We start from the raw sequence: 14,866 nt of genomic DNA on the forward strand, positions 1-14,866 counted from the left end.
TGGAAAATATATATTTTTTTCATTTTCACAGATCAACTTTGTAAAATTCTGTGAAGCACCCAGTAGTTCAAGGTGCTCACCACATGTCTGCATAAATTCCTTGAGGGGTCTAGTTTCCAAAATGGGGTTACTTGTGGGGGGTTTCCACTGTTTAGGTATATTACAGGCTCTCCAAATCAACATGACACCTGCAGACCAATCCATCAAAGTCTTTATTCAAAAACATCACTCCTTCCTTTGAGCCCTGCAGTGCGCCCAAACAGTAGTTTTCCCACACATATGGGGTATATGTGTACTCAGGAGAAATTGCACAACACATTTTGGTTTTCACTTTCTCCTGTTACCGTTGTGAAAATAAATCATTTGGGACTAAAAGAACATTTTTGTGGGAAAAAAATTTATTTTTTGTATTTTCACAGCTCTACATTATAAACTTCTGTGAAGCACCTGGGGGATCAACCTACTTGCCACACATCCAGATACATTCCTTGATTGGTCTACTTTCCAAAATGGGGTCATTTCTGTGGAGCACATTTAGGCACATCACGGGCTCTGCAAATGCGACATGGCGTCCACTAATGATTTCACACAATTTTGTGCTAATAAAGTCCACTGGCGCTCCTTCCCTTCCAAGAGCCTCAGTGTGCCCAGACACTAGTTTTCCTCCACATATGGGGTCCATTTTCCCCTGTTACCCTTGTGAAAATAAACAAAAAAAACTGGGCCTATAGTAACATTTTTGTGAAAAAAATTCATTTTTTCCTTCCACATCGCTCCAGTTCCTGTAAAGTACCTGAAGGGTTAATAAACTTGAATGTGGTCTTGAGCACCTTGAGGGGTGCAGTTTTTATAATGGTGTCATTTTGGGGTATTTTATGTCATATAGGCCCTTCAAAGTCACTTCAAATGTGATGTGGTCCCTAAAAATTGTTTTTTTGTAACTTTCGGGTTTAAGGGGATAAAAATTAAAAGTTTGAAAATTTTCCAAATTTTTTTTCCAGAAATGCAAATCATATCGAACAAATTTTACCACTATCATCAAGTTTAAAAGGTCACTAAAAACAAACAATCTCATAATCACTGGGATCCGTTGAAGCGTTCCAGAGTTATTACCACATAAAATGACACTGGTCAGATTTGTAAAATTTGACCTGGTCAGGAAGGTTAAAACAGGCTTGGAGGGGTTAAGGTGTTTGTATCTTAATAAATCTACAAGTGCATAATGGCCATAAATAGTTCTACTCCTCATGTACAAACAAAACCGCTTATTCTGAATATACAGTATTAAAGGGAACCTGTCACCCCGTTTTTTGAGATTGAGCTATAAATACTGTTAAATAGGGCCTGCGCTGTGTGTTACTATAGTGTATGTAGTGTACCCTGATTCCCCATGTATGCTGAGAAATACATTACCAAAGTCGCCGTTTTCGCCTGTCAATCAGGCTGGTCTGGTCAGGTGGGCGTGTTCACAGCGCTCTTTTCTTCCCCAGCTTTCCGTTGGTGGCGTAGTGGTGTGCGCATGTCCAGAGTTCCGACTTCCCTGCGCCCACGTGAAGACACAGCGCGCGATCTGCGCTGTAATCCCTTGCATCGGTGGGGGCGGCCATCTTCCTGGGGCCGCGCGTGCGCAGATGGAGTGCTCTGCTGCACGGGGCTTCAGGAAAATGGCCGCGGGCAGCCGCGCGTGCGCATTAGAGATCGATGCAAGGGATTACAGCGCAGATCGCGCGCTGTGTCTTCACGTGGGCGCAGGGAAGTCGGAACTCTGGACATGCGCACACCACTACGCCACCAACGGAAAGCTGGGGAAGAAAAGAGCGCTGTGAACACGCCCACCTGACCAGACCAGCCTGATTGACAGGCGAAAACGGCGACTTTGGTAATGTATTTCTCAGCATACATGGGGAATCGGAGTACACTACATACACTATAGTAACGCACAGCGCAGGCCCTATTTAACAGTATTTATAGCTCAATCTCAAAAAACGGGGTGACAGGTTCCCTTTAAATGGTTTTTCCAAGAAAATAATTTTGGATAAAAATATGGCCTATTGTAAGGTGATTGTCCCTACGGTTTCACTATGTGGTATACCATTTAAATCCATAATACTGTATGCTTATCTGAGTAAAGAGGATCTGTCAGCAGGTTTTTGCAATATACGGTAATCTGTCAGTAGCATAAGGTAGGGACAGAGACCCTAATTCCAGCAATGTGTCACTTAGTTTACCAGACGCAGCAGTTCAGATAAAAATCACAATTTTCTCTGCTGCAGTTCTTCTAGGACCCAGTTGATAACCTGTTAACCCTATGCACACCACAGCTTTCTGTGTACATTGTATAGTGAAGGTGATCTGCTAATCAGTAATGGGGGATTGGTTGGATGAGGATGCATGAGGCGAATGCTCCTCTAATAATAATCTCCTGCCAATAACACACTGATTGTATTGAAACAGCAAAACATAGCCCCGTGACACATCAATGTAATCAGGCTTGCTGCTCTTACATAATGGTCGTACCAGATTACATGGCAAGAAACCTTCTGACGAATTCCTTTCAATCATACTGCATTAAAAAAAAGTGTTTTGTTCTCTGTTTTTAATTTGCAGAATTGAACGGAAAAACAAAATTCCTATTTTTGTATTGAATACTAAGTAATTTCAAAAGTACTCATATATATATACGGTACTTTCCGTAAATGGATATATGTGATGGAAAACATTTCCTATTACTTTTAGGTTGCAAAGAAAATCGACCGTCAGTCTAGTCTCTGTTCCCAGCTGTCGGTCATGCAGATGAGAAACAGCATGGCCAGCACAAGTGACAGTGAGGATGGTTTGCATAACTTTTTACGAGGAACGTCAACGGCTTCTTCTTTGCGTAAGTGCCCCTTTAGAAAAAAATCTTCATGCCAGCATCTGTCTTCATGTTTGTGAACAGATGGTAATGCAATATACAACTGCACATTGTAAGGCTTATTAAACATCTTGATGGACATTAAGATCTGAATGGGGTGAACATTGCTAACACAATGAACGTGACCCATGATAAATACATCTACATGACTTATACAAATACAGTAACATTCTGTTTGCACTACTTTTATGTGAGAAAGGTCTGATATAGATTGTAAGCCCACGCGGGCAGGGTCCTCTCTCCTCGTGTGCCAGTCGTGACTTGTATTGATTAAGATTATTGTACTTGTTTTATTATGTATACCCCTCCTCACATGTAAAGCGCCATGGAATAAATGGCGCTATAATAATAAATAATAATATAGCTATAGCTGTATGGTGCTGATTTCTTTTTTTCTAATAATGTGTTTGATGTAAGTGATTAGCCCAGGGAGACAGGACTAGTCTGGGGGATGTAACGCCCTGCTGGACTAGTCCTGCCTTTACAGGATGCTGAATAAAACAACAGTGTTCAAAAATTGTAGCGTTAATCAGTTACATTAAAAACCTTGTTAGAATAATGAAACCTTCACCCATACCACTATAGTAGTAATTGGGGGCTGTCAAGGGACCCTTACATTTCTTGTTTAAGGTCTGGTTCTCATGTGTGTCTGCATGCCAATCTGTTGATGATTACTTGGCTGGATGTGATGTTTGAACCTTAGATGTAGCTTTTGAGGCCCTCACAGTATGAGGAGTGTTGTAACAATAACATGGGTATACTATGAAAAAATGTAAATCTCTATATTTATTTTTTTTTGTTTCCTAGTTCATGTAAGTGTTACGAATGATTCTTTATATCTTACACTGCTTTCATATAGGTACACACTTTGATATATGAACTAATCAAATTGCTTATTTTTTGTTTACAGGGATACTTTCTAAAGTATTGTAATGCCGAGACTAATGTGTGTCAAGTGTTTGCTTAATAAGCAATACTAACCATCTTCTTTTACATTAAGGAAATAACCACCAAGAGTTCTATATTTCTTATGGAATGGGTCGTGTGACGCATGGTGTTTTCTGTTGATTTCGTCCATTAAAAAATACAAGAACTACTCACAAGGTACTAATGGGTACATCTTACAACATTGTTTACGAGGCTTTTAAGCAAAGCAGTTACCGCACTAAACCATTGTTCAGTAGTGCAAATCTTTTTCATTCAATTGTCTATATGATAACTAAGTGTAAAATGAGTACTAACAAAAAAGGTTTTCTTCTTTTAGCATCTTTATGTATTAACAAAAAGGCTAATGCTGATGTGACTCTTTGTTACTTTATCTTCTACTTTAAATCTTCATTTCTGATGTTTCTCTTGTTTCTAGTTACAGAATTCTGTATATTGCTAACTTTGTCTTTCACTTGTCATTTTCTAATTATTTTATCAGCTCGATCGCTAGCTGTTGTAACTGAAATGCCCTTTAACTGGCTGCAAAGAATGGATTAAATATGACTTTTGTGCATGATGTGCTAAAGTCAGCACATACAGTGTTCTAATGTTTGCCGTTGGCAATAAAGAGTTTGGGGGCATTTACACTGCAAGATAATTGTGAAAGAGTGGTGTTATAAACACTCGTTTCACTATTATCTTGCCATGGTAACAGGCTGCTAATCAGAAACAATCATTCAACAGATGAAATGATCCTTTATGCAGCCTGAAAGATCATTGTTCTCAGTTGTGCATCATCTTGTATAAAAGTACACCTATGTAACAGGGTCCAGGGCAGCAGCCATGGGTGAGGGGAGCATCAACCACATCCCACCATGCTACAGGAAAATGTGGGTCCTGACTAGGTGTGTGCTGCTGTCTCTTTGGTGATACCCCTCTGTAGACCACAAGCTGCAGTTTTACATGCCAGGATGAATGAGGAAGACTAAATTCCAAAAAATAGACTTTTTACTAGACAACAACTTGATATACTGTACATCAAATACATACACACATGTAAGTTTTCCCAACAAAACGAGCATGGTTCTTAAAGGGCTACAATGGGATTTTCCTTCTTTTCTCTCTGATGAAATACACTCCTCATCATTGAAATTGCATCACCAAGAAGGAAAAGTCATGGAATGATTGAGATCAATAGACATGCAAATTGTGAATAAAATGGGGGAAACCAATGTTCAGAACACCTCAATTTATTCAGTATCTGTACCACTTACACGCCTTGTCATGCTATCAGTGAGGTTATTAATGATTGTCTAAAGAATGTTCTGCCAGGCCATGGTAGCACATTTAGGTGACACACACTGCTCACAGTAGCACCAGCAACACGAAAGCTGACATTGTTGTTTTGGCTAATGGCTTTTAACGTTGAGTAACACTGAGCTGTTAGTGTACCTGAAATAAACACTGGTGGAGTCTTCCCAGACCATAATCCTAGGAGTAGGACCGGTATGATGTTTCCTTGTGAAAGCCTTTTCATGGGGTTATCCATGTGGTCTCGTCAGATTCTAAGAGTCATACTGATAGATTCTGTACTGCAAGTGAAATTGAACATCCTACACAAAGCATAAGGCATCAAACAGTGTCATAACCAGTGTTCTCCAACTCCAGTCCCTAAGAGACACCAACAGATCATGTTTTTATGATGTTCTTAGTATTGTTCAGTTGATAATTCCATTACACTGGTCTACACAAACCATCAGAATGCGTTTATACAAAATTGAACTACGAGACCGACATCCAGCTACAAGTGTTCCATTGACCTCACTCCACCCCTCTTATCGGCTATACTGATGCAGAGCAAGACTATGGTGGAGCGTGGAATGGAGGACTATTCTATACATTGATGAGTCCTGCTTTTGACTGAATATCATGTGGGCCATCCCATGAAAATCTCTACATGAGGGAACTTGAAAATGCCTCAGAATCCAGTTTTCTACACTACAACACCAAGCCACAGTTTGCTTATGCTACTGTGAGCAGTCTGTGTGGCCAAAATATGTTTGCTCGGCTTGCAGTGTCTCTGGACTTGTCTCTGATCAAGCACATCTGAGATATCATTGGTTGGTAATTAGAAAAGGAGCCACCAGCAGTATAGCAGAACATTCCGTGTTTTTCTGTATGTGGCACTCATACTTAACACTGAGTAAATCGAAATGTTTTGAAAATGTTTTCTTTTTTTCATCATTTGCGTATCATTAATGTCTATCCAGCCTGTGATTTTCATAATTCCATTATTTTTCCTTCTTCATGTTGCAATTTCAATGTTGAGGAGAGTAAATTAAAATGTACTTGTAGTCATCCTCATGTATAATTGTCAAAGAAAATACAGTATACAGTACAGACCAAAAGTTTGGACACACCTTCTCATTTAAAGATTTTTCTGTATTTTCATGACAATGAAAATTGTACATTCACACTGAAGGCATCAAAACTATGAATTAACCCCCTCATGACCTTGGGATTTTTCATTTTTCCGTGTTCGTTTTTCACTCCCCTCCTTCCCAGAGCCATAACTTTTTTATTTTTCCGTGAATTTGGCCGTGTGAGGGCTTATTTTTTGCGGGACGAGTTGTACTTTTGAACGACATCATTGGTTTTAGCATGTCGTGTACTAGAAAACGGGAAAAAAATTCCAAGTGCAGTGAAATTGCAAAAAAAGTGCAATCCCACACTTGTTTTTTGTTTGGCTTTTTTGCTAGGTTCAGTAAATGCTAAAACTAACCTGCCATTATGATTCTCTAGGTCATTACGAGTTCATAGACACCTAACATGACTAGGTTATTTTTTATCTAAGTGGTGAAACAAAATTCCAAACTTTGGTAAAAAAAAAAAAAAAATTTGCGCCATTTTCCGATACTCGTAGCGTCTCCATTTTTCGTGATCTGGGGTCGGTTGAGGGCTTATTTTTTGCGTGCCGAGATGAAGTTTTTAATGATAGCATTTTGGTGCAGATACGTTCTTTTGATCGCCCGTTATTGCATTTTAATGCAATGTCGCGGTGACCTAAAAAACGTAATTCTGGTGTTTCGAATTTTTTTCTCACTACGCCGTTTAGCGATCAGGTTAATGCTTTTTTTTAATTGATAGATCGGGAGATTCTGAGCACGGCGATACCAAATATGTGTAGATTTGATTTTTTTTTTTATTGATTTATTTTGATTGGGGCGAAAGGGGGGTGATTTAAACTTTTATATTTTTTTTATTTTTTTCACATTTTTTTTAATTTTTTTTTTACTTGTGCCATGCTTCAATAGCCTCCATGGGAGACTAGAAGCAGGCACAACGCGATCGGCTCTGCTACATAGCAGCGATCTGTTGATCGCTGCTATGTAGCAGAAATGGAGGTGTGCTGTGAGCGCCGACCACAGGGTGGCGCTCACAGCCACCGGTCATCAGTAACCATAGAGGTCTCAAGGACCTCTATGGTTACAATGGAGACGCATCGCCGACCCCCGATCATGTGACGGGGGTCGGCGATGACGTAATTTCCGGCCGCCTGGCCGGATGCGGTAGTTAAATGCCGCTGTCTGCGATTGACAGCGGCATTTAACTAGTTAATAGGTGCGGGCAGATCGCGATTCTGCCCGCACCTATTGCGGGCACATGTCAGCTGTTCTAAACAGCTGACATGTCCCGGCTTTGATGCGGGCTCACCGCGGAGCCCTGCATCAAAGCAGGGGATCTGACCTTGGACGTACTATCCCGTCCAAGGTCAGATAGGGGTTAACACATGTGGAATTATATACCTAACAAAAAAGTGTGAAACGACTGACATTATCTACTATATAAAGCTGAATGTGTGTGTGTGTGTGTGTGTGTATGTCCGGGATTGGCATCTGCACCGTCGCAGCTACAGCCACAAAATTTTGCACAGTCACATGTCTGGACCCCGAGAGCGTCATAGGCTATATTGTGAGGCAAAATTTTAACCCCGCGTGTTCCAATTCACCAAACAATTTTGCCCCTATCTACATAATGGGGAAAAAAGTGAAAGGAAAAGTGTTGGAAGCGTCGCAGCTACAGCAACAAAATTTTGCACAGTCACACGTCTGGACCCTGAGAGCGTCATAGGCTACGTTGTGAGGTGAAATATTAACCCCGCGCTTTCCAATTCACCAAACAATTTTGCCCATATCTACATAATGGGGAAAAAAGTGAAAGGAAAAGTGTTGGAAGCGTCGCAGCTACAGAAACAAAATTTTGCACAGTCACACGTCTGGACCCTGAGAGCGTCATAGGCTACGTTGTGAGGTGAAATTTTAACCCCGCGCGTTCCAATTCACCAAACAATTTTGCCCCTATCTACATAATGGGGAAAAAGTGAAAAGAAAAGTGTTGGAGGCATCGCAGCTACAGCCACAAAATTTTGCACAGTCACACGTCTGGTCCCTGAGAGCATCATAGGCTATGTTGTGAGGCGAAATTTTAACCCCGCGCTTTCCAATTCACCAAACAATTTTGCCCCTATCTACATAATGGGGAAAAAAGTGAAAGGAAAAGTGTTGGAAGCGTCGCAGCTACAGCAACAAAATTTTGCACAGTCACACGTCTGGACCCCGAGAGCGTCATAGGCTATGTTGTGAGGTGAAATATTAACCCCGCGCTTTCCAATTCACCAAACAATTTTGCCCCTATCTACATAATGGGGAAAAAAGTGAAAGGAAAAGTGTTGGAGGCGTCGCAGCTACAGAAACAAAATTTTGCACAGTCACACGTCGGGACCCTGAGAGCGTCATAGGCTTCGTTGTGAGGTGAAATTTTAACCCCGCGCGTTCCAATTCACCAAACAATTTTGCCCCTATCTACATAATGGGGAAAAAGTGAAAGGAAAAGTGTTGGAAGCGTCGCAGCTACAGCAACAAAATTTTGCACAGTCACACGTCTGGACCCCGAGAGCGTCATAGGCTATGTTGTGAGGTGAAATTTTAACCCCGCGCTTTCCAATTCACCAAACAATTTTGCCCCTATCTACATAATGGGAAAAAATGAAAGGAAAAGTGTAGGAGGCAAATTGACAGCTGCCAGATGTGAACAAGGGGGACTTAAAGAATGAGAGCGATGGCGCCAAAGAGTATATACCGTACAGTTGCTAAGGTGGGGCCTCGACATGGGATACTCACCACACACGGGGATATGAACACACACAAAATGCGCCACACACTACCACGTGCTTGAACACATATTACCCTCAGCACACATTTCACCACAAATACACCAACCTCGCCACATAAAAGTCAAAACACAAAAGTCGCCACTCAAAACTCGCCACGCGCAGAACTCGCCACATGCAAAAACTAGGCTCTTGCAAAACTCGCCACAAGTGCAAAATTCTCCTCATGAAAAACTCGCCACACGCAAAACTTGCACACGCGGAAAAATTGCCACATGCACAAAAGTTGCAACACATGCAAAAGTTGCCTCACACAAAACTTGCACATACTCAAAAGGCACCACACATAATACTCGCAACGCGCAAAACTCGCCATGCGCAAAACTTGCTGCACACAACTTGCTACACTAACCTGTCACATGCAACTCGACACACAAAAAGTTGCTACACGCATGTTGCTACACAAAACTCATCTCACAAAAGTCGCTACATGCATGTCGCCACATGCAACTCAACACACACAACTTGACAAACGAAACTCGCCCTAAAACACACACAAGTCTGGTATTATCCTTCAAAAATAAAAATCTGATTAATAAGCAGACAAACTACAACAATTGCACCATATAGGAAATACGGCAGCTGTCAGTCACATGACCTGTCTATTATGTGTATGTGTGAGCTAATATATACTGCCAGGGGGAGGGCTTCCTGTTGGCTGGGGATTTATCAGGCTGCCAATTTAGCTTACAGATACTGAGGTAAAAATACTGAGCAAATAACGTGTGAACGAGGTCTAATACAGGAGGAGATGACACACAGGTATATACTATATACAGGGGAGATGACACACAGATATATACTATATACAGGAGAGATGACACACAGGTATATACTATATAGAGGAGGAGATGACATATAGGTACATATATATACAGGAGGAGATGACATACAGGTATATACTATATACAGGAGGAGATGACATACAGGTATATGCTATATGCAGGAGGAGATGACACTCAGATATATACTGTATACAGGGGAGATGACACACAGGTATATACTATATACAGGAGGAGATGACATACAGGTATATGCTATATATAGAAGATGACATGCAGGTATATACTATATGCAGGAGGAGATGACACTCAGATATATACTATATACAGGGGAGATGACACACAGGTATATACTATATACAGGAGGAGATGACATACAGGTATATACTATATATAGAAGGAGATGACATTCAGGTATATACTATATATAGGGGAGATGACACACAGCAGGTATATACTATATACAGGGGAGATGACATACAGGTATATACTATATACAGGAGATGACATACAGATGTATACTATATATAAGGGAGATGACAAACATGTATATACTGAGGTGATGAGGTGAAAATGAGAGGTGTGAGGTGAAAATGAAAAGGTGTGAGTGCAAAATGAGAGAAGTGAGGAAAAATAGTGGAGTGATCAGAAAATGACACATGTGAGGTTGAAATGACAAGTGTTAGGGGGGAATGAGAGGAGTGAGGGAGAAAATGAGAGGTGTGAGGGAGAAAATGAGAGATGTGAGGGGGAAAATGAAAGATGTGATTGGGAAAATGAGAGGCGTGATGGGAAAATAAGAGAAGTGAGGTGCTATAACTAACCACAGATATTTACTATGCCCAGGCAACGCCGGGCTCTTCAGCTAGTGTCTTATATTCTATTAATATTTTGATTTGATGACTGCTTTGCACACTCTTGGCATTCTCTTGATGAGCTTCAAGAGGTAGTCACCGGAAATAGTCTTCCAACAATCTTGAAGGAGTTCCCAGAGATGCTTAGCACTTGTTGGCCCTTTTGCCTTTACTTTGCGGTCCAGCTCACCCCAAACCATCTTCTCGATTGGGTTCAGGTCTGGTGACTGCGGAGGCCAGGTCATCTGGCGTAGCATCCCATCACTCTCCTTCTTGGTCAAATAGCCCTTATATAGCCTGGAGGTGTGTTTGGGGTCATTGTCCTGTTGAAAAATAAATGATGGTCCAACTAAACGCAAACCGGATGGAATAGCATTCCGATGCAAGATGCTGTGATAGCCATGCTGGTCAGGGCCGTATTTAGAGTTTCTGCTGCCCTAGGCACTTTTAGTGCTGCCTCCTCCATTGGTGAGTATGACACTTTCGGCATAGACTTTGGCAAGAATCGCTGATGTGAAAGTAGCCTTTTGCAGCAGATCGGGCAGTTTTTCTGCATCTGCTGCGTAACGGATCATTTACGGCAACCCTCATTCATTCCCCATGGGATTTGTGGCACTTGCCGTGATCTGGCAAATGTGGTACCATACCTCCCAACTTTTGAAGAAGGGAAAGAGGTATAAAGTTTGCGGCGCACTATGTGCGCTGTGGCAAATTTTAGGCAACGCCTCTAACCACACCCATTTCACAACTAGTCACACCCATATCCACGTCCCAACCACACCCATTTAGCACTGCTGATCACACTGTTTCATATACAATAATTATAAACAAAGATAAATATGGCCACACAGTGCTCCATACTGTATAATGGCCACACATGATGCTCCATACTGTATAATGGCCACACATGATGCTCCATACTGTATAATGGCCACACATGATGTTCCATACTGTATAATGGCCACATATGATGTTCCATACTATATAATGGCCACACATGATGCTCAATACTGTATAAGGGCCACACATGATGCTCCATACTGTATAATGGCCATTGGCCACACATGATGCTCCATACTGTATAATGGCCACACATGATGCTCCTTACTGTAAAATGGCCACACATGATGTTCCATACTGTATAATGGCCACACATGATGCTCCATACTGTATAATGGCCACACATGATGCTCAATACTGTATAATGGCCATTGGCCACACATGGTGCTCCATACTGTATAATGGCCACACATGATGCTCCATACTGTATAATGGCCACACATGATGCTCTATACTGTATAATGGCCACACATGATGCTCCATACTGTATAATGGCTATACATGACGCTCAATACTGTATAATGGCCATTGGCCACACATGATGCTCCATACTGTATAACCCCTTTCTGACCTCGGACGCGATAGTACGTCCGAGGTCAGAAGCCCCGCTTTGATGCGGGCTCCGTCGGTGAGCCCGCACCAAAGCCGGGACATGTCAGCTGTTTTGAACAGCTGACATGTGCCCGTAATAGGCGCGAGCAGAATCGCGATCTGCCCGCGCCTATTAACTAGTTAAATGCCGCTGTCAAACGCAGACAGCGGCATTTAACTACCGCATCCAGCCGGGCGGCCGGAAATGAAGTCGTCGCCGACCCTCGTCACATGATCGGAGGTCGGCGATGCTTCTCCATTGTAACCATAGAGGTCCTTGAGACCTCTATGGTTACTGATCGCCGGTAGCTGTGAGCGCCACCCTGTGGTCGGCGCTCACAGCACACCTGCAATTCTGCTACATAGCAGCGAACAGCAGATCGCTGCTATGTAGCAGAGGCGATCGTGCTGTGCCAGCTTCTAGCCTCCCATGGAGGCTATTGAAGCATGGCAAAAGTAAAAAAAAAAAGTAAAAAAAAATGTGAAAAAAATAAAAAAAATATAAAAGTTGAAATCACCCCCCTTTCGCCCCAATCAAAATAAATCAATTAAAAAAAAATCAAATCTACACATATTTGGTATCGCCGCGCTCAGAATCGCCCGATCTATCAATTAAAAAAAGCATTAACCTAATCGCTAAACAGCGTAGCGATAAAAAAATTCGAAACGCCAGAATTACGTTTTTTTGGTCGCCACGACATTGCATTAAAATGCAATAACGGGCGATCAAAAGAACGTATCTGCACCAAAATGCTATCATTAAAAACGTCATCTCGGCACGCAAAAAATAAGCCCTCAACCGACCCCAGACCATGAAAAATGGAGACACTACGAGTATCGGAAAGTGGCGCATTTTTTTTTTTTTTAGCAAAGTTTGGAATTTTGTTTCACCACTTAGGTAAAAAATAACCTAGTCATGTTAGGTGTCTATGAACTCGTACTGACCTGGAGAATCATAATGTCAGGTCAGTTTTAACATTTAGTGAACCTAACAAAAAAGCCAAACAAAAAACAAGTGTGGGATTGCACTTTTTTTGCAATTTCACCGCACTTGGAATTTTTTTCCCGTTTTTTAGTACACAACATGCTAAAACCAATGATGTTGTTCAAAAGTACAACTCGTCCCGCAAAAAAATAAGCCCTCACATGGCCAAATTGACGGAAAAATAAAAAAGTTATGGCTCTGGGAAGGAGGGGAGTGAAAAACGAACATGGAAAAACGAAAAATCCCATGGTCATGAAGGGGATAATGACCCCACAAGATGTTCAATACTGTATAATGGCCCCACATGATGCTCAATACTGTATAATGGCCATTGGCCACACATGGTGCTCCATACTGTATAATGGCCACACATGATGCTCCATACTGTATAATGGCCACACATGATGCTCTATACTGTATAATGGCCACACATGATGCTCCATACTGTATAATGGCCACACATGATGCTCAATACTGTATAATGGCCATTGGCCACACATGATGCTCTATACTGTATAATGACCCCACATGATGCTCAATACTGTATAATGCCCCCCTCCCATCTTGTATGCTTGGCTCATCTCCCTCCCATCCCATATGCATGGCTCATATCCCCCCCCCCCTCCTCCTGTATGCATGGCTCATATTCCCCCCCTTCCTGTATGCATGGCTCATATTCCATATTCCCCCCCTCCTGTATGATGGCTCATATCCCCCCTCCTGTATGCATGGCTCATAATTCCCCCCCTCCTGTATGCATGGCTCATAATCCCCCCCTCCTGTATGCATGGCTCATAATTCCCCCCCCCACCTCCTGTATGCATGGCTCATATTCCACCACCACCCCCTCCTGTATGCATGGCTCATAATTCCATCCCTGTATGCATGGCTCATAATTCCCCCCCTGTATGCATGGTGACCCAGGACTTAAAAAAAAAAAAACCAAAAAAACTTGCTCTTGGTCTTTCTTTCCTGGTGCGGTCCTCCTGTGAGCCAGTTTCTTTGTAGCGCTTGATGGTTTTTGCCACTGCACTTTCAAAGTTTTCCCAATTTTTCAGACTGACTGACCTTCATTTCTTAAAGTAATGATGGCCACTCGTTTTTCTTTACTTAGCTGCTTTTTTCTTGCCATAATACAAATTCTAACTGTCTATTCAATAGGACTATCCGCTGTGTGTCCACCAGACTTCTGCACAACACAACTTATTTATAAGGCAAGAAATCCCACTTATTAAACCTGACAGGGCACACCTGTGAAGTGAAAACCATTCCCAGTTACTACCTCTTGAAGCTCATCAAGAGAATGCCAAGAGTGTGCAAAGCAGTCATCAAAGCAAAAGGTGGCTACTTTAAAGAACCTAGAATATAAGACATAATTTCAGTTGTTTCACACTTTTTTGTTAAGTATATAATTCAACATGTGTTAATTCATAGCTTTGATGCCTTCAGGTGTGAATGTACAATTTTCACAGTCATGAAAATCCATAAAAATCTTTAAGAAGGTGTGTCCAAACTTTTGGTCTGTACTGTATGTAAATTAATTGAAGAGGTTATTTTAGTAGGTTTGAGGGAAACCCAATTTTATGAGTATTTTTCTATAGTATATTACCTTTATCTGTTCTCAGATAATGCTGATACAAAATAATTTAATAAAATGTGAGAAGTTACTAAGAAAAACATATTTAGATATGACTAAGAAGCTCACACATAGTGGACTAGGCATAAAACTCAACTTGAAAAACA

At 41.6% G+C, this 14,866-nt stretch overlaps 1 protein-coding gene across 2 annotated transcripts in view; it reads left to right on the forward strand.

The window, feature by feature from the left end:
• Positions 1-14,866, forward strand: part of POPDC1 (popeye domain cAMP effector 1) — a 235,102-nt gene that overhangs the window by 200,854 nt on the left and 19,382 nt on the right. The window contains exons 7-8 of one of the 2 annotated variants that reach the window (XM_069726299.1): positions 2,737-2,878; positions 3,915-4,018. In XM_069726299.1, the coding sequence (XP_069582400.1) occupies positions 2,737-2,878; positions 3,915-3,982 (210 nt within the window). In that variant the 3' untranslated portion in view covers positions 3,983-4,018. The remainder of the gene's footprint in view (positions 1-2,736; positions 2,879-3,914; positions 4,019-14,866) is intronic. The other variant, XM_069726298.1, reaches the window with a different exon arrangement.

This window comes from Ranitomeya imitator, chromosome 5, assembly GCF_032444005.1.
Source record: "Ranitomeya imitator isolate aRanImi1 chromosome 5, aRanImi1.pri, whole genome shotgun sequence".
Taxonomy (NCBI): Eukaryota; Metazoa; Chordata; class Amphibia; order Anura; family Dendrobatidae; genus Ranitomeya; species Ranitomeya imitator.